This window comes from Monodelphis domestica, chromosome 3 (assembly GCF_027887165.1).
Source record: "Monodelphis domestica isolate mMonDom1 chromosome 3, mMonDom1.pri, whole genome shotgun sequence".
Classification (NCBI taxonomy): domain Eukaryota; kingdom Metazoa; phylum Chordata; class Mammalia; order Didelphimorphia; family Didelphidae; genus Monodelphis; species Monodelphis domestica.
Genome location: NC_077229.1, coordinates 268,191,058 through 268,211,648, shown reverse-complemented (window position 1 = coordinate 268,211,648; position 20,591 = coordinate 268,191,058). Strand labels below are relative to the sequence as shown.

At 34.4% G+C, this 20,591-nt stretch overlaps 1 protein-coding gene across 5 annotated transcripts in view; it reads left to right on the top strand.

Annotated features, from left to right (window-relative positions):
• SMCHD1 (structural maintenance of chromosomes flexible hinge domain containing 1) overlaps positions 1-20,591 on the top strand; it is a 229,644-nt gene that overhangs the window by 83,421 nt on the left and 125,632 nt on the right. For all 5 annotated transcript variants that reach the window (XR_008917679.1, XR_008917678.1, XM_056823757.1 and 2 more), the window contains exons 18-24: positions 2,525-2,602; positions 2,682-2,801; positions 5,630-5,774; positions 6,849-6,945; positions 11,580-11,652; positions 15,733-15,872; positions 16,948-17,082. Coding sequence is in view for 3 of the 5 variants with exons in the window: in XM_056823757.1 (XP_056679735.1) it covers positions 2,525-2,602; positions 2,682-2,801; positions 5,630-5,774; positions 6,849-6,945; positions 11,580-11,652; positions 15,733-15,872; positions 16,948-17,082 (788 nt within the window). In the remaining 2 variants the exon portion in view is untranslated. The remainder of the gene's footprint in view (positions 1-2,524; positions 2,603-2,681; positions 2,802-5,629; positions 5,775-6,848; positions 6,946-11,579; positions 11,653-15,732; positions 15,873-16,947; positions 17,083-20,591) is intronic.

Genomic DNA, 20,591 nt, shown 5'->3' with positions numbered 1-20,591 from the left:
TTAATATTTTTTCCAGATGACACAGATTTGCAAATGTCTTTTTAAGTTCAAGTATTAATGGGAGTTTTAGGAATGTTTCCACTTTGATATCTTGGTGTGGGTGTTAGGCCTATAGTAATTGGAATCTCCTTAAAATCACGAACTCTGTTCTCATCATTGTTGCACCAATGCCTAACTAATACCTTATACTTAAGTATCTAAAAGTTGATTATTTAGTTGAAATGTATGAAAAATTTTTTCCCTTCCCAAATTGGGGTGCTATTTTTGAACATGATAGATACTTTTACTTTCTTTGATGACTTTGGGTTGTTGACTCAATAGTGGCTTGTTTCACTATCTATAAATAAATAATTTGTCAATTAATAAAGTATTTGCCAACTATTTACATTAGATCTAGGAGAGGTGGTGAGTTGTACAGAGTTTGGGATCATGGATTCTAGTGATGAGGCAGAATCATAATAGAAAAAGATGCCACAGTGACTGACCAAGAAGGGATTGGTCTTTGGGTCAATAAATAAATAAAAGTGAATACGTATGTTTACAAAGAGAATATATGAGATTATAGACTAGGAGTCAGTAGGCCTTAGGATTTAGCCTGATCTCACCATTATTTAGCTATGTGACCTGAAGGAAGTAAATTTACTTAATTGTTTTTTTAGTTTTTTCTCCCTATAAAATGAGGGAGATTGGATTTAGATGACCTCTAAAATTCTTTTTTTAGATACATACCATTACCCAAAATCTGTTATCCTGAAGTAAGGGCATAGGAATAGGAATGGACTAAGATATACTTGATTCCCTCCAATGACCCACTTTAGCAGGGCCAGAATAAGGTGGTATTTTCCCGCTAATTTTCTGAGTCTCACCTTTTGTATATATCTGCCTATATATCTTTTTTGCCCCATCCCCACTCCTGAAAATAAAACAAAAAAGTCTCCCAACTATTCTGGCTATAGATCTTATCACTGAATATGACTGAAAAGATATCCTAAGAATGGAGTTGAAAGGACTTGAGAAAAGACTTTATTTCCTCCAACAGGATTTCCTCAAATTAGAAGGCCCAGGGTGGCATTTCTGAGAAATTCATCTAAGAAGCCCATCTTGTTCCCTGTACTCCAAATACAGCTCAGATTGAGCCCCGAACTTAGTGCAGAGAACTTGAAAACTGTTTCTTTGTTGAGGAACTTAAAAATGCAAGTGATGAGGCAAGATGTATTAAATAGTTTTTGAACTTCTATAAATAGCTTCTCATAAACCAATTGCTTCTAATTTGCTGTTTCCTTGGGAAAATTATTTGTTTCCTTATTTAGGAAATGAAAGAATTGGATTAGATGAGATCTGCCAGGTCCCTTCTAACATTTCTTGGATCCATGGAACTAAACTCTGTTAGATTTAACTTTATAAGAATTTTAAATACTTTTATCAAAAGGGATCTGTTATCCTGGTTGATATAATTAGAATTTTTATTGCCCTAGGTCTCATTATATGACTTCTTTGACCTAAATTATTGACTGAACATAGACTTATCAAAGTACTGGGAGGCATAACATGTCTGCCTTACTTTGAATCCCCTTTGAAGTTTGGTTCAGGTGGAGCACGTAGACCATGTGGACTCTTAATTTAGAGCAATGGAAAACTTTTAATAAATGAGGGGAAATCATAGTTAACATTTTCCCTGTTTTTTTTCACCCTGAGGTTTTCACTTACAAACCATTGTGAAAGTAAAGGAGTTAGTTGTTTATTCTTTTCCCTTATTTATTTTGTACTTAGTTGCTTTTTCTTCCTCTCAGTCTCCTCTCTCCTTTAAAATGTTGAATTAATTATCTGCTAGAAAGTAGGCTTACAGTTAAATCAAAATATTCCCCAATTAAAAGAAAATAATAAAAGAAAAATATCTTTGCACATTTGTTCCATGGATCAGCACGTTCGAGAAAGTCATGTTTAATTAGGTTACTGTTTCTTTTGTATCCAACAAATGTTTTTTCTATTTTCATATATATATATATAATTATATTGATCCTAAATTTTTTTAAAAAATGCATTTTATTTGATAAAACTCATTAAGTTCAAAACAAAATAGTTTTGAAAGTGGCTTATTTATAGGAAGTTTTTTTGATGATAGAAATACTATGCTATAGCTTTTTTAGAACCAATATCAAATATTAATTTCAAGGCAGAAGAAAGGCTAAGGAATTGGGGTTAAGTGACTTGCTCAAGGTCACATATCTAGGATGTGTCTGAGGCCAGATTGAATTCAGGACTTCTGCTTCTGGGCCGTGGTCTCTATAGCCGCCTAACTGCCCTGAAAGCAAAAGCATCATTATTAAAGAAATTGTAGTAAGTGGTCAAAAGTTCATTATTGCCCTTGGCTTTCTTTACACAATATTTTCTGATCCTTTGGGACTTGTTTAAAAAAAAGTAGAATAACTGAAGATATATAAAATTTATAGTTCCAGCTCTCCTTTATTGAATTTCCTGATTATAACTGTAATGTTTTTTGCTTTTTTTTTTATGATTATTTAAGCTTCAAGTGGAAATAAAGAAATAATATCACATATCAGTCAGCATGGGGGCAAATGGCCTTATTGGTTCAAGAAAATGGGTAAGTTATCCTTCAAATGCTAAGAAACTATATTTTGATGACTAGTTAGTAATAACCTTTTTTTAAAACTCATTTCCAGAAAATATTCAAAAACTTGGCAATTACACATTAAAACTGCAAGTCGTATTGAATGAAAGTAATGCAGATACTTATGCAGGCCGGTCATTGCCATCAAAAACATTTAAATTTTCTGTCAAAGGTAAGTAAAGCTTTGAATTTTTTTGAATATTTGTAGTTTATAGCTTATTGTAATACCATTTCAAAATAAAATAGGAGAAATACTGTCTTCTAAGGTATGGAGAGACTCTTATGACAACCATGATACTGGGTATGTCATTTTTTATTCATTTAGGACTCTTCTATAATTTTCCCTTTAGAACAGGTCTCAATGACTTTCTTAATCTTCAGAAGACAGTTAAGTTTCTCAAGTCACTCTAGTTGAATCAAAAAAAGTTCTTGATTAAGGTTAGACTGTTATTGACTTTAGTAACAATTGTGAATATTCAATTTTCAGTGTTCATGGGGGTAACACTTATTGAAAATAGTCTAGAACTCAAAAGCACAAGTGTTGAACTTATGGAAAATAGGGGTTATGGTCTTGAGACCTTTAATCTTTTGCTAGAAATTGCTGAAAATACATTTTTCTGCATATGATACTTTACAACAAAACATTAATTCTGATAAAGTACATCTTTTATCATGCAGTAACTATGTATGAAATAATCCATACAATGTAGTTCACAAAATAAAATTGGTGACATGTAAAATTTTTTCCTTGCTATTCCTTCTTATGATGTGATCTTTTGTACTAACATCTCAATAAAAAAAATTGATTTCTGGCAATAGTCACGTTTCTTAACACATGAAATCTGTAGTACCACAAAGACTGTACGACAAACACAGTTCTTAAAACTAAAACTGGTTTGAGGGGAGGGAAGAGAAAGAACATGATTTTTGTAATCCTGGAAAAATGCTCTAAATTAATCAATTAAGTAAAATTAAAAAAAAAAATTTTAAATGCCAATATTGTAGAATGGCTATCTGTGAAAATTAGCTACTCTCAGCAATGCAATGATCTGGAACAATCCTGAAAACCAAATGATGGGAAACACTATCCATATCCAGAGAAAGAACTATTGGGGTTATTTTTTACCTCAGTGTATTTATGGTTTTATTTTGGGGTTTTGATTATCTATGTGTACTCTTACAACAATGACCAATATCGAAGTATGTTTTGTAGGACAATAAAAAAATTAAAAATAAAATTGGAAAAAAAAAACCCTATAACATTTTCTAACCAGAATCTTACCTTCCACTGTTAGATGGCAAAGTGATGGCATTGTATTGTACACTGTACTGCTGAAAACTTCTCTATCTTGGTCACCTTTGTAAAAATAAGAGGCATACTGTAAAAATAATATAACAATGAATTGATTATTGATTATAAACTGATTTAGATATTCTGTTTGCTGTGCTAACAAAGTATCTTCAGTTTTTATCAGTGAAATGAAGCTCATAAATGAACTTCTTTTCAGGGCCAGGCGCAAGGATACTAAAGAGACTTTGGTTACCAAAAATTAAAATATTGATTGAAATATTTAAGGATAAAAGTATTTCTAACTCTACGGGATTCTATTCTAACTCCACCCAAATAGAATTCCCAGGTTTCGCAAGGAACCACTTCTCCAGTTTTCACAGGTTACACTAATCCTTCCTGATCTGACTAACCCAAATATTTACTATTCTAAATAAATTAATAATATTATCCTCATAATTTTTAATTTACCTCCAAGTTATAAAAATAACAAAGGCTAGCTGATAGAGTCTTAACAAGAGTCAAGTTAGGACTCTGAGCCATAGCAGATTCAGAGTCCAAACCAAAGACTAGATCTTTCTTTGGTCTTATAAGATAGAAACCAATTTATAAAAATAGCAATAGGTAATCACTAGTTTTTCATGAGTTGGAAAAGGAAGACACTTAGCTCCTTCAGGTCTTTACCTCAGACAGTGAGAGCGAGAGCAAGTAAGAGAGAGAGAGAGAGTGAGTGAGTGAGAGAGTATCTGACTCTGCCAACTGCCACACCCTGAGAGAGTAACTGCCATAGGAAAAAAAATGTTAAAACTGTCAACATTTGAAATTGACACTGTCTCATATCTGCTTCAAACTCTTAATTCTTTCTCAAGCCGACTTCTCTACTTTATATCTCTAAACTAATATAACAAGACTTAATTTCTAATATCCTTATACCTTCCGAAAACTAAGGGAGAGGTTGCTGGCACTATAGTTGGTTCTGTTATAAGATAGCAAGACTGGTGAGGTCTTGACATCACCTTAAAGCTCCAAAGGTCTTGTCGTGTGCTTTTGAGGCAGAATTGCAACATAAAACATGAGTTTTAAAAGCAAATGATGAACACATGCAACAAATCTATAGGGAGCTCTTTACAGTGGTAGAGTGAATAAGACCAGCTGCTCCACAAACTTGTTCCTCTTATTTTTTTCTAACGAAGGACAAATAACTGTGTACATAGTTATGAATGTACATTATTGTAAACATGTAAGTAAAAAATGGAGTTATTAATAAAATCTGAGAGTACATGAGGATTAACTGTGTTTCTTATAATTTAGGAGTCATTAGTAGATGTGGGAGTTTATTCTCTCACCAAATTAAGTAAAAGCAAAAACCAAGTATCTCTTTCTGTGAGAATTTGAATATAGTTTTATCCCTTAATATTTGCCATAATTATTTCAGCGATCTGACTAGCACAATATAGCTTAGCTACATCGTCCAAAATTGTTTATTTAATGAAAATTATTCTTTATTCTCAGCTGTATTTGTAGAGAAAGTCAATGTATTAAACACCTTATTATGGTTTTAAAAAAAACCTGCCCAATTTTTCTTAAGATTAGTGACACTTTATAAATGAATTTCCATATTAGCTATCATGTCAAAATTATTTTACTACTTTTATATTTTCAAGAAAATACTCATTAAAGTTAATTTTCACCTCATTGTCTTTCTATGACAGAGGGTAAACCAGAGAAATTTTCAGTGGGCCTTTTGGATCCTCCATTTCGTGTTGGAGTCCCATTCAATATTCCCCTGGAGTTGCAGGATGAATTTGGTCATACTACTCAACTAGTAACTGAAATTAAGCCAGTTCTTGAAGCAAGGTAATTTCAGAAAATAAGCTTTCCTTTTTTTTCTTCATTACATTTATTCCGTACTTACTCTATTCTTGTACTAACTTTTAAGTAGAAATAGAAAAGTTTCAAATTTTAGTATCTATTATCCATTCATGATTTTTAAAAAACCCTTACTTTCTGTCTTAGAATCCATAGGAAGTTCCAAGGCAGAAGAGTGGTAGGAGCTAGGCAGTGGGAGGGGTTAAACATGACTTGCCCAGGGTCACATAGCTAGTTAATGTCTGAGCAGATCTAAACCCAGGACCTCCCATCCCCAGGCCTGGATCTCTATCCACCGAGCCACCCAGCTGCTTGTATCCATTCACTTTTGTTTAAGTAGAAAACATTTTGTCTTTTGGTCCGTAGTGTCCTACTTAAATTCCCATCATCCCTCTGTTAAATAGATATTTTAAATGAAGCCCATTAGTTTAATTAGGACTAGTGCCAAATGAGGTTGCCCTCCTTTCCTCCAAGCCAGCTTACCCAGATCCTACTGCCAACTTTCCTTCTCTCTTTCCCCTTCTGAATGGATAGTGATTCTCTTATCCCCACCTTTCTTGAAGAAAATTCAGACTTTCCATCACATTTATACACTTTGGCATACTTCCCAATGATAGTTGTCCCATTTCTTCTAGACTCCCTGACCTGTACCTATCTGATATTTATCTGTTGCCTTGCATTATTTGTTTGATAGTTTTAAAATGTTTATATTTTCCCATCTATATCATAAAATCATGCGTATGTGCAAGGATTCTTATAACTTTTGTCCTTTACAATATTTTTTTGCACAGTGCATATATATAGGCCAAGTAAATATTTGTTGTTTTTCATATCTAGTCAAGGCAAATCAAAATTTACAAAATGAAATACAGATATACTCTGATAAATGTCATTAATTGACCAGTTTGAGAAATGGTTAATTCTATCATGGGTTAGGAATATTGCTCAGAGATTGTATATTGAATGTGATTTTGTGATTCATAATATAACACTTATGAATATTTAAAACAATGTTATTCTAGGTATGTGAGAAGATTAAAAATGACTAATTTTTTTCAACAGCGGCTTGTCCTTACAATATGAAGATATCAGCAAAGGACCAAATTGTGTAATTAGGGGTGTTACTGCTAAGGGCCATGTAAATTCTTACCAAGGCAAGGTAAGCCATGTATTTTAATTTTATGTATATGTATATATAGCTTTTTTATATAATGTGAGGGTAAAATTCTTATTTTTCTTGCTAGATTGATTTTTACTCTTGGAATAGGTATAATGCTTGATACTTGAAAAATTGTCATTTTCATGTCATCAATTTCTTAGCACCTAGGAAGAAAACATGCCTGTTGAGTCCAGGTTGTTTGCAATGGAAATATGTTCTTATTTAACATGAGTAATATTATGGTAAAAAAAAATGAATTGATGAATCATAAATTCTCTCCATTGTTTTTCTTATGTTGATTTTAGCTGCTTCTCTAACCTTTTTTTCTCTTAGCATTGTAACAATAACCTTGAATAAGTTTGTTTACAATTTCCTCCCTAATTATCTATATACTCTTACATTGAGTTCTTTTCATTCTCCTGAATCAACTATTTGGAGGGCAAAGAAAGCCAGACTTTTTATAGTTGGACAAATTACAGATTTAGTCATATAATAAGTTTTGCTAACTTTCAAAAATCCCTCCAGATGGATTTAGAAAAGATATTGGACTAAATCCTGATGGAAAAATCTAGAAAAAAGTCATAATGCATCATGTTTTTTCCAGCCTTACCTAGCAAGATAGATAGGAAAGTGTTTAAATAACTGCAGATTAAGGTTGAATATAGGCCAGGGATGGCAAACTTTTTACAGACTGATTGCCCAAACTGCAATTTTCCCACTGCGTGTGAGCCCCTGCATTATCCCAGATAGGGCAGAGAGGAAGTGCTCCCATTAGGCTGCTAGGCAGAGGGGCCTATGATAAGAGAAATGACCTCACGCATGTGTGGAGAGAGGGAAGGGAGTCTGGCATGCAGGCCATAGGTTTGCAAATACAGATATAGGAGAATGCCACACCTTGAGCACTCCCAAGAGAGAGGCTGTGCACCAGTGCAAGAGGAGCCCCAAAATCCTGACAAAGGCACTCTTTAAGACCCATGCCAGATTTCTGCAACTGGGACAGGTTCCAACTGTCAGCTTTGTTATCCACTACATACTTCCAGGTCACAGATCAAAGGTAGAGTGAAAACAGAACTTGCTCAGGGCAATAGTATTTATAGTTTAGAAGCTAGTGGTACTGTAGTTAAAGCTTCAGGTGCAGAGCAGGGTCCAGCATCTCTAGCCCATCTTTGGAGGAATAACCAGAGCAGTAATTACAGACCAAAGGAGAAACAATTCAGGCTGCTCTGAACCAACAAAACTTTCTAGCTGACTGATAGGGGCTGAGTGTGGTAGCCGTCTACTCTTTTCCAGATACAAACTTAGACCAGGAACATGGCAAAGTTCAGACCAGTAGGCAGCAAATTAGACTGGTCTCGTTCAGATCACTTTAGGAGCACTGGAAGCTTGAAAAATTCTGGCCTGTTCCTGAATAACACTGTATTTAATATGCTAAGAAAGCAACCACAGAATCAACCTTAGATCTTCCTTCTAGAAGTGCAGATATCATAATCTTAATATCAAGTCTGAATTCAGAAAATAGGTGGAAGAATAAGTAATAATGCTGAAAATAATGATGAAAAGATCTTATTAGTGGAAGTGATGCTCAAAATGTAAATTCAGAAGAAAAAATAACTCTAAAACACCTTTAAATAGAATTCCAGAGAAAAACAGAGCTTGAGCCCAAATTCAACTAGAATTCCTGGATGAAATGGCAAAAGTTAAAAAAAATTTTAACTGTTATTAGTGAAATAAAGAGTGCTCAAGGGAAAAATTGGGGGGAGGGGAATGAAAGCCTTGGAAGAAAAAAGAAAAGTAGAAAAGGTATATTAATAAACTTTGACCAAGGAACAAATTCCCTGAAAATTGGAATGGATTGACTAGTAGCCAATGACTTCATGAGGCAACAAGAAATATTGAAACAAAAGGATTTTTAAAAAGCAGTAAGTTCTCTTGTGGGGAAAGCAGTTAACCCAGAAAACATAAAAGAAAATGAAAATGAAAAATTATTGGACTATCTGAATGCTGTGACCAAGAAATTTAAAAAGAAAACTGCCTGATCTCTTAAAACCAGAGAGAAAAGGGAAAACAAAAAGACTTTAGTCATTCCTTGTGGAAAAAAAAACAAAATGAAAATCCCTTGAAATATCACAGCTAAAACCCAAGTTTCTAGGTCAAAGAAAAACATTGCCAGCAGCCAGAAAGAAATTATGTACCGAGGAGCCATAGTCAGAATCACACATGATTTAGCAGCCACGAGTATAAAAGGATAGAGAAATTTGATATGATGTTCCAGAAAACAAATGATATGAATTTGAAACCAAGAATGATTTAGCCAGCAAAATGAATATAACCCTATAGGGGAAAAATGAATTTTTGATAAAATAGAAGACACAGCATTCCTGATGAAAAGACCAGTCAATAATAGTTAATAAACATTAAAGTGCCTATTCTGTGCCTGACACCATACTAAATCTTCAGAATTCAAAAAGGCAAAAGACAGTCCCTGACCTAAAGGAGCTTACAGTCATGAGGGAGACAACAAGCGAATATGTACAAGTATGTACAATTAAGCTTCATGAAAGATATATTGGAAATAATAAAGAGGGATTCCATGGGTTGGGAAAGGTTTCTTGTAGAAGATGGGATTTTAATCAGGACTTGAAGGACATTCAAACACAGGAGTGAAGAGCAACATAAACAGGTAAACACGGGGGACAGCTAGGTGGCTCAGTGGATTTAGAGCCAGACTCAGAGACAGGAGGTCCGGGGTTCAAACCTGGCCATGGACACTTAATAGCTGTGTGACCTTTGGCAAGTTACTTGACTCCCATTGCCTAGCCCTTACCACTCTTCTACCTTAGAACCAACACATAGTATTGATTCTAAGGTAGAAGGTGGTAAGGGTTTTTAAAAAAGAATGAAGAGAAACATAAATGAAACATGATATATAGTGCTAAACATGGGTAGCCTACTTAAGCTCAGATATGGGGAAATGATGAATGTTTCCCCTCTGAACCCTGTCATTGTTAGAGTTCACAGAGAATGTATTAAAAAAGTTGTAGGAGTGGTTCAATTAGATTTTGATGAAAAGAAAAGAATGAGAAGTGAGAGGAAGAGGAAAATTCTGGGGGTAGGAATTAAGTAAAGGGAAAAGAAGGTATCAGGAAATTATTTCGTGTAATGTAATCATGGGGGTAGCAGCTGATACTAGAGCCTTACATCTGAAGAGGTTAAAGCTTTATCTTCTTTCTCCCTCCACATTTCCCTTCTTTCCCCCCTCCCTAAATAATAGGAATCTAAGGAGAGGCCCATAAATTGGGTGACAAATTAATAAATTCAAATACATACATAAGATTGAATTCTGTCTTGCTGAACTCTTAACAATGTAATAACTGAACAAGGTTCTAAATCTAATGAGGAAACACAGTGCCTACCTCTTGGTAAGAGGCAAAGGACCCAGAATGGAGAATGATGCTCTTTTTTTATATGGCTATTGTAGAAAATTGTTTTGATTGACTACAGGGTTACAATGGGTTTTGCTTTTCTTATCTTTTCAGTTGGGGAATAGGTTGAGGTAGGACAGCAAGATGATTAAAATGAGATACTTTAAAAAATCATGTTCAGAATTTCTAAAAAGCATCTCTATATCAGTACATATAGTATTGGGGAAGTTAATACAGGAAAGTACAATAAGACAAGAAATTAGCTAAGGAAATGCTAATTGCAGGTGATTTTTAAAGTCGCCATTTAGAGATTAACGATTCTGAAATTAAAATCTTCCATAAACCAAGTAGTTTATACCTTTTACTACATACTTTGCTCTTTGTATTTTGCCTTTCTGAACTTGTGTTGCTTCCATTGTAAAATTAGGAGTTGGATTAGATGATCTTGAAAGTCCTTTTCAGCCCTAATATTCTGTATTCTTTAAGTTACCTTTGGTATTTATTTTATAAAATGCTTTCATTATAGCATGTCACTTTATTTCCAGTATATATTTAAATATAAATAAATTGAGATTGTGTAAGTCTTCCTAGATTAAAGATTTCTAGGAAGGAAATCTGGAACTTTATATTAATGTTCAAAGCACTTTGTAATATTCTTCATGCTGACACATACTGTGTAAACTTGGGTTAAGGCATTTAATCTCTCAATGGCACAGGCAACTCTTAAGAATATTGAAGAAGATTAAAGTAGTTTTCTTCCTGGACATTTGCTCTACCATTGAAATCAAAGGCCCAGCCCCTTTTCCCAACCTAGTTTAGTATAATAATTTATTACTAGAATTAATATGCTATTAACCCACATACTCTTTAAGTTTCCAGGCTTTTTGATTAGGAAAATCATATAGATTTCTAACACATAGCAAGTAAAGGTAGCAATATTTTGATCTCCTCTAGTTATTTGTGTTTTTTACTTACCTGATTATATTCTGTATTAATTTTGGTTCTTGAATAATTTTAATCAGCTTTATTCTGCACATTTCACATCACAGTGTACACGTTTGGGTAAATGTCAAATTACTGTATTCATTTTCTGTCATAACTAATTTTAAAACATCATTGAAATTTCATCTAATTTAGATTGCTTTTGGTGACAATATTATTCACATAATTGTGCATTTGATCTTTAATTTATTAAATATTCTTTTTCAACAGAACTTTAGTCTGAAGGTTATTCTACCAGGTTTAAAAGAAGAATCCCAGATTTTGAAAATTAGATTACTTCCTGGTAAATACTACTTTTTAAGTATTAAGTATTAAGTAATTGTAAATGTTTAAATGTGCATTTAACTTTTTGATAGCATTCTTTCTGGGAAGGCCAAACAATAATATTGGGAAATGCTTTCCTTTCTCAATCAATTTATGGAGATTAATATAATGTAAAAGAATATACTTATGGTAGAAATGAACTGTGCATAAGAGGAGTTGGGAGTCTCTTTTTTTGTTATAAACTTTTAATGGGAACGTAACACTAATTAACAATAACATCTTTAGCCTGTAGCCTGAGACTGGATGATTGATTTTCTAGTGTGGAGGAGATTCTTGTTCAGATACAGGTGGGAGTAGATGACTTCTAATATTCTTTTAGTCTCTTAGATTCTGTGATGGGAAAACAGACTAGTTTAAAGTTTTAGGCCCAAGTATAAAGTTGTAGGCCCAAATCTGTTTCTTGATTATTTCCTAATTTCTTCTCTTTCGAAACTATTGTAAAATAAACTTTTCATACTGTAGCCTAATACAGTCACATTCTTTTTTTTTTTTAAATATATTTTATTTGATCATTTCCAAGCATTATTCGTTAAATACATAGATCATTTTCTTTTCCTCCCCCCCACCCCCCATAGCCGACGCGTAAGTCCACTGGGCATTAGATGTTTTCTTGATTTGAACCCATTGCTTTGTTGATAGTATTTGCATTAGAGTGTTCATTTAAAGTCTATCCTCTGTCATGTCCCCTCAACCTCTGTATTCAGGCAGTTGCTTTTTCTCAGTGTTTCCACTCCCATAGTTTATCCTTTGCTTATGAATGGTGTTTTTTTTCTCCTGGGTCCCTGAAAGTTGTTCAGGGACATTACACCACCACTAATGGAGAAGTCCATTACGTTCGATTATACCACAGTGTATTAGTCTCTGTGTACAATGTTCTCCTGGTTCTGCTCCTCTCGCTCTGCATCACTTCCTGGAGGTTGTTCCAGTCTCCATGGAACTTCTCCACTTTATTATTCCTTTGAGCACAATAGTATTCCATCACCAACATATACCACAGTTTGTTCACCCATTCCCCAATTGATGGGCATCCCCTCGTTTTCCAGTTTTGGGCCACCACAAAGAGCGCAGCTATGAATATTTTTGTACAAGTCTTTGTGTCCATTATCTCTTTGGGGTACAGACCCAGCAGTGCTATGGCTGGGTCAAAGGGTAGATATTCTTTTGTCGCCCTTTGGGCATAGTTCCAAATTGCCCTCCAGAATGGTTGGATCAGTTCACAACTCCACCAGCAATGAATTAATGTCCCTACTTTGCCACATCCCCTCCAGCATTCATTACTTTCCTTTGCTGTTATGTTAGCCAATCTGCTAGGTGTGAGGTGATACCTCAGAGTTGTTTTGATTTGCATCTCTCTGATTATAAGAGATGTAGAACACTTCTTCATGTGCTTGTTAATAGTTTTGATTTCTTTATCTGAGAACTGCCTATCCATTTCCCTTGCCCATTTATCAATTGGGGAATGGCTTGATTTTTTGTACAATTGATTTAGCTCATTATAAATATGAGTAATTAAACCTTTGTCAGAGGTTTCTATGAAGATTTTTTCCCAATTTGTTGTTTCCCTTCTGATTTTAGTTATATTGGTTTTGTTTGTACAAAAGCTTTTTAGTTTGATGTAGTCAAAATTATTTATTTTACATTTTGTGATTCTTTCTATATCTTGCTTGGTTTTAAAGCCTTTCCCCTCCCAAAGATCTGACATGTATACTATTCTGTGCACAGTCACATTCTTATGTGAGATCTTCCTTGGGTTAGAGTGGAAAGAGTTCTATCCACTCATGGGCTTTGGTTCTTATACCTACTACTTTTCTGATCTTGGGCATTCTACTTAACTTCAATGTCCCACATATATATAGTATTGACATGTCTAAAACTAGAGAGTTTGATTACATGGCTTCTCACATCCTTCAGATTTATAATACTGTCTCAAGAAAAATGGCAACTAATGGATTAATATGGTGTCTTTTGTACTTTGCCATCTGAATAACTTGTCAAATTGTACATGTTAGAAATTGTTTTGGTATATATACTGAGTTGTTTTTTTTAACTAAAAATGATTGGCATTTGGCATAAATAATTCAGAAGTATTTACTCATTTTGAAGCTTCAGGCTATTAAAAGGAGAATTTAAATGTGGAATGTTTCTAGAGAATTATAGGTAGAGGCATATTTTAGAAAGAGATCATTATATATCACTATGTCTATATGATACTAATTTTTTGCAGATTTTATTGCTCAGCTAAATAAAATAATGACAAGTTAGTGAACTTAACTTTCTTGGGGATATTTTTTGGGTTTAATGAGAAAATTTTCTAAAATAAAAATAATTGATTTCCACCGGGACTCTTGTTTTCGTTTTTAAAATTTAAGTGGTTGCTTGGTGTTACTCTGCCATTTTAAATTTGAATTTTTCTGGAATTAGTTAACATATTATTTATTGTTAACATAGCTTAGCATTGTGGATAGAATGCCAGTCCTAGAGTCAGTAATAACAGGGTTCAGGTTCTGCTTCTGACCCCTCTTGGCTCTGTCCCACCCTGACATTCTTGAAGGAGTTAGAAAAAGGGCACAGCCTTGAGAAGGAAGCAACCTTGGAAAAGAGATACTGAGGCAAGGGAAATTTCCCTCCCTCCAGATGTTCAGCCAATAGGAAAAGTTTCTAGTCAAAATTATCTTTGATAACTTTCTGATTACCACAATGGGCTACCTCAGTTCTCACAGCTGAATAAGGTATATAGATTTCTTCTGGCTCTGCCAGAGAGAAGCCTATTGAAAGAAAAAACCTGATGGAGGAGAAACATGATGGAATAAATCAGGACTTTTAAAAGCTACCTGGCACTGTCTCTTTTTAACCTTTCATTATTTTCCAACACTGTCTCTTATTTGAGACCCCTTTCAGAACATTCCGGCTTGCAATAACTATAATAATTATAATTTGCAGAGAAGGTACCACCTTGCAGTTGCATAGGTAGTTTCTTCAAATGACTATTTCTCATACCCAATTAATCACTGGTCTAGGCTCTATTCCCTCTAATATTTATTTTCTATTTCAAAAAACCCCAAGAACAAATAACCTTTCCTCTCATCTTAGAATCAATACTGTGATTCTAAGGCAGAAATTTTCAGTAAGGGATAGGTGACAGGGTTAATTGATTTGTCAAAAGTCACATAGCTGGGTAGTGTGTGAGTCCAGATTTGAAGCCAAGATAGCTTGTCTCTAGGTCTGACTGAATCCACTGAGCTATCTAGCCACTCCCCCCCACCGCAATTTTTCTGTCTTGTCTTGTCTTGTCTTGTCTTGTCTTGTCTTGTCTTGTCTTGTCTTGTCTTGTCTTGTCTTGTCTTGTCTTGTCTTGTCTTGTCTTGTCTCTCTCTCTCTCTCTCTCTTTCTCTCTCTCTCTCTCTCACCTTCTATCATGGAATCAATAGTATTTATTGATTATAAGGCAGAAGAGTAGTAAGGGCTAGGCAGTGTGGGGGTTAAGTGTCTTACCCAGGGTGACACAGCTAGGAAGTGTCAGGTTAGATTTGAACCCAGGACATACTATCTCTAGGCCTAGCACTCAATCCACTGAGCCACCCAGCTGCACCCTTACCCTAATGTTTCTTTCTTTTTTTTTTTTAAACCCATACCTTCTGTCAAGGCAGAAGTGTGGTAAGGGCTAGGCAATGGGGGTCAAGTGACTTGCCCAGGGTCACACAACTGGGAAGTGTCTGAGGCCAGATTTGAACCTAGGACCTCCCGTCTCTTGGCCTAGCTCTCAATCCACTGAGCTACCCAGCTGCCCCACCTAATGTTTCTTAAGACAATTGTGAAGTAAAAATGAAATTGCAGATAAATACAAATCTCAGCTTATAAAGAGTATATGTTAATACAGAGAATATACAATGTGAGGTATTTGTCATTTATGTAGAAAAGATCAAACTTGATATCTGAATTATTTTTAAAAATCTTATGAAAATTGGTACTTTCAACATGTAAATTAATAGCTTCATATTTGAAATTGCAAATTGATTCTGTTCTATTGTTTTTCTTATAGGTCCTCCTCGTCAGTTGAAAGTGAAACCAGATTCTGATTTTCTAGTCATTGAAAATGGTACAGCTTTCCCATTCCAGGTGGAAGTTTTAGACGAATCGGGAAATATCACAGCACAGCCCAAATTGATTGTTCATTGTAAGGTAAGTTATATGTTAAATATGAGTTTTTGATTTTAATTTTCTATTTCTAAACAACAAAGAACATGTATTTTATAAAGTTGATCAAGTATCTTCCACAGTGATACCTTGCTATATTTCTTAATCTTCAGCAATTATTTTAGAAACTATGGAAAGATTTACTAGATCTTTACTGATAATGCAAAATATGATCATACCACTGGGATGTCTTTAGAGATTATGCTTAAAAACATCTATACTTGGGGGCAGCTGGGTGGTTCAGTGGATTGATAGCTAGACCAAGAGATGGGATGTCCATCCTGGGTTCAGATCTGGCCTCAGATTCTTCCTAGCTGTGTGACCCTGGACAAGTGACTTAATCCCCATTGCCTACCCCTTACCACTCTTCTGCCTTAGAACCAATACAGGGGGCAGCTGGGTAGCTCAATGGTTTGAGAGTCAGGCCTAGAGACGGGAGATCCTAGATTCAAATCTAGCCTCAGACACTTTCCAGCTGTGTGACCCTGGGCAAGTCACTTGACCCCCATTGCCTAGCCCTTACCATTTTTCTGCCTTGTAGCCAATACAAAGTATTGACTACAAAATGGAAGGTAAAGGTTTAAACAAAAATCAAACAAACAAAAAGAACCTATACATAATATTGATTCTAAGACAGAAGGTAAGGGTTTAAAAATAAAATCCATAGGTCCATTTAGATTCTTACCAGTTTTATATAGTTCTTTGAAGGAAGTAAATGTTTATGGAAGATAATATTTTTATGCTTATAACAATTTGATGATAGTTCCTCTAGTTATAAATTACATAATGGTTGAGGGAAGGGAAGAAAAGAGATTGATTATAGGATAAAATGCAAAAAGAACTGTCAAATTTTAAATATATTTATTAAAAATTTGCTTTCATTTAGAAATTTGTTCAAACTAATCAACACCTTAAATTTGCCAGTTTTAGTTATGAATTGATAAATTTTATAGATAATTTATATTGGATTATTTTTCACTTCAGAAACTTTAGTAGAATTTAATAACTAATTATTTAATTTTGATCTGTATTCTGAAATTATTTTGTTTATTCCACATAGTTTTTAGGTGCTCCAAATCTTCCTGTCTACAGTGTGGATTGTAGTAATGCCGGAACTAGTATTTTAACTGGACCTCCATTTCATGTACAGAATATAAAGAAAGACCATATACTTAAAGCAAAGATTGAAATACCAGTAAGTTGTTGTTATTAATTGGTTTGTAGTTTTCTATAGCATTTTGTACATATAAGCATATATTAATCTTAAGAACATAAACTTAAAAGATATTTTTCATTTAATAAAACATATAAACCACTGTGCTGCTAAGTCTATGAAAGAAGCAAGATGATGGATTTTTATTTTGTGATAAAAGAAAAGTCAAACATGTTATTGTCCTGCCACGTATATATATTTGTGTGCTTTTCTCTAGAGAGGAACTGTTGCACTAAAATAAGAATAGCTATTATAATTTGAACCGTTTTAAGTAAATGTCTTATGTTTGATTTTCCCATTTATATCCACTTTCCCTTCCTTGCTTTCCTTTTTCCATTTGGGGTTGTATTAGGGAGGTGGTTTGGGGGATGGGATAGGATGAATTGTATTGGGCCAGTATCAGATTGTTAATTGTGGGCCAACAGAAACACTGCCCAGGGCCGAACCTGGTCTGAGATCAATACACAGACTACTCAGTAACTGGGAATGTATTTTAATTTCAAAAAGCGAAAGGTTAACAGGGTAAAGGAAAATCCTAACACTGAAATTGCTAACAAAAGTAACCCAAAATCTGAAGCCTTCCCATGAAGGATCTTCTTAGAGTTAATTGCATATACTATCTCCCTGATATGCTAATATGTAAACCCAGTCCCTGTATCCTGTCTTAAATGCTCTTTGGGTATTATTAGAGATACTGGTAAATACCAGATCAGGCAGGGATCCAGGGGAAGATCCTAAATCCAGATGGACTTGGACCTCAGCTTACAGCCAGCTGCAGATGACACAGAACAGAGACAGCTTCCTCAGATCTTCAGGACACACAGCACAAAACCAGCAAGTCAGCAGTAACACAGGATTGGGTCAGATTCCCAGAACTTGGCATCCACACCCTACAGGATCACATCCAGAGAGAGACAGACAGCCCAACAGTACCTGAAGTTTTTCAGCTTAACCCTCTTTTTCACATTCCAGAATTCTTTCTTCTGCTGTTCTCATGCCACCATGTTCTACAAACCTAAACTTAACTTTTCCATATAATAGGGGTCAGTATGTAAATGTTGATCATTTCAATCATTATGTAGTTAATTTAGACTCACTATTAGTATTGAGTACAAATTCCTATAAATTCTCATCATCCTAAATTTTTTTAATTTCATTTTTTCCAATTATATGTAAACACATTTTTAGCTTACGTTTTTAAAATTTTTGATTTTTAAACTCCTTTCCTCTATTCCATCCTTGCGAAGGCAGGCAATTTGATATAGATTATACATTTATATGCTGCAGTCATACAAAACATGATTTCAACTTATCCTTGTTGCTAGAAAAATTACAGAACTTTTTTTTAGGCCCAAACTAAAATAAACTCTTAAAAATTCTGACTCAATCAGTTCTTTCTCTGGAGGTGGATAATATTTTATTTACATAAATGTTAATTTTGGCTATTCTTTAATTATTTTCCTTAAGAAAGACTTTGACTTCTATTTTACTAACGGGAAAACTCTGGAAATTGAGAAATATAATTTCTTAATTTGGGTTATTAGGGAAACTAAAAAGGAAGTTTAATGTGCTTCCACACTAGGTTCTTAAAACCCTAATATCTTCAACTCTTCAGTTGTCAGATTGTTTGTTTATTCTTTGATAACATTCTTTTTATATGCCCTTCTTCCTCACAGAGCTGACACTCTAGTTCACACCCTCATCACCAGTTTGCAATAATTTCCTAATTGGTCTCCTTCTACCATGTATAAAAATGATCTTAGAAATTAAGTCTTGTTACATGTTTATAGATAAGAAGTAGAGAAACTGGCTTGAGAAAGAATTGGAGTTTGAAACAGGTCTGAGACAGTGTCAGTTTCAAATGTTGACAGTGTGTGGTGGAGGTGTAACAGTTTTTCTGTGGCAGTTACTGTTTGGGAGGGGCAGTGGCTCTCTCTAAAGAGTGCTGGGAGCAGGTGACATCTTTTCTCTCTCTCTCCTCTCGCTGTCTGAGGTAGAAGGGAAGGTGGGGAAAACCTGAAGGAGCTAAGTGATTTCCTTTTCCAACTTGGGAAACACTAGTGACTATCTATTGCTGTTTCATTAATTGTTTTCTCTCTGAGAAGATCAAAGAAAGGCCTGATCTTTGGTTTGGAATCTGAGTCTGTTAAGGCTCAGCCAGATGGCCTTTGTTATTTTCATAAATTGGAGACAAAGTTAAGAATTATATACTTCTTATAAGTATAATAGTGTTAGTTATTGTAGAATAGGGAAAATTTGGGTTAATCAGATCACGAAGGATCAGTGTAGCTTGTGGAAACAGGAGAAGCATTTCCTTGTGGAACTAGGGAGTTGTATTTGGGTGGAGTTAGAAATCCTTTTATATCCTTATATTCTCAATAAATAGTTTATTTTTGTATAACAAGAATTTCTCTTGGCATCCTTGTGCCTGGACCTGAGGAGAAGTTCACTTATCAGCTTCACTTCACTTATATAATCTAAGATACTTTGTAAGCAGAGCAAGTAGAATATCCAATCAGTTTATATCAGTAATCAATTAATTGGTCATTATTTTCACATGTCCCTTCCTACTTCATATTTCTCTAGGTAGGTGGCACAGTGGATAGAATGTTGAGTCTGAAGTCAAGGACCTGAGTTCCAACTTAGCCTCAAGATACTTAAAAGCTTTGTGACCTTGAGCAAGTCAGTTAACGCTGTTTTTCTCACTTTCCTCATCTTTAAAATGAGCTGGAGAAGGAAATGGCAAATCTCTTCTGTATCTTTGCCATTGAAACTGCTAGTGGGATCATGAAGCATCAGACAGAAATGAAAATATTGAATGTATAGCTTTAGACTCTACCTTTCCTATCTTGTTCATTAGTTTCCTTCACACACTTTATGTTCCATCTATACTTATCTACTTGCTATTCTTCATGTGTGATACTTCTCTATACTTTCTGGGCTGCTAAGTGATGCAATTGTTAAAGTGCTAGTTATGGAGTCAGGATGATGTTAATTCAAATGTGGACCCAGATATTTACTAGCTTTATGTCCCTAGACAAATTATTTGACCTTTGCTTCATTTTTCTCAGCTGTTAAGTGGGGAGCATAATAGCACATAATTCACAGGGTTGTTGTGAGGATCAAATAAGATATTTGTAAAGAGTTTAGTATATTCATATATAACCCTTTTAACCCGTCAGCCCATCACCTTGCTGTCAGAGATAATTTAACAGTAGCATGCATGCTTTATTAGTCCTATTTATTTTTACAATTTATTATTGTATAATTTTTTAAACTTAATTTCATATTATTCATATCAGTTCATACCTTATTTGAGCTTCACACCACAAGTATCTTAAAAATAACTATTCCCATTTTACAGATATTTTATAGATACTCTGGCAGCTTAAGTTACTTGTTCAGACACCCAGTTTGGACTTAAATCCATATATCCTTGGATTTCAAGAAGGAATTCAAATCCAGTATTTTATACCATTCCTCTTTAGTAT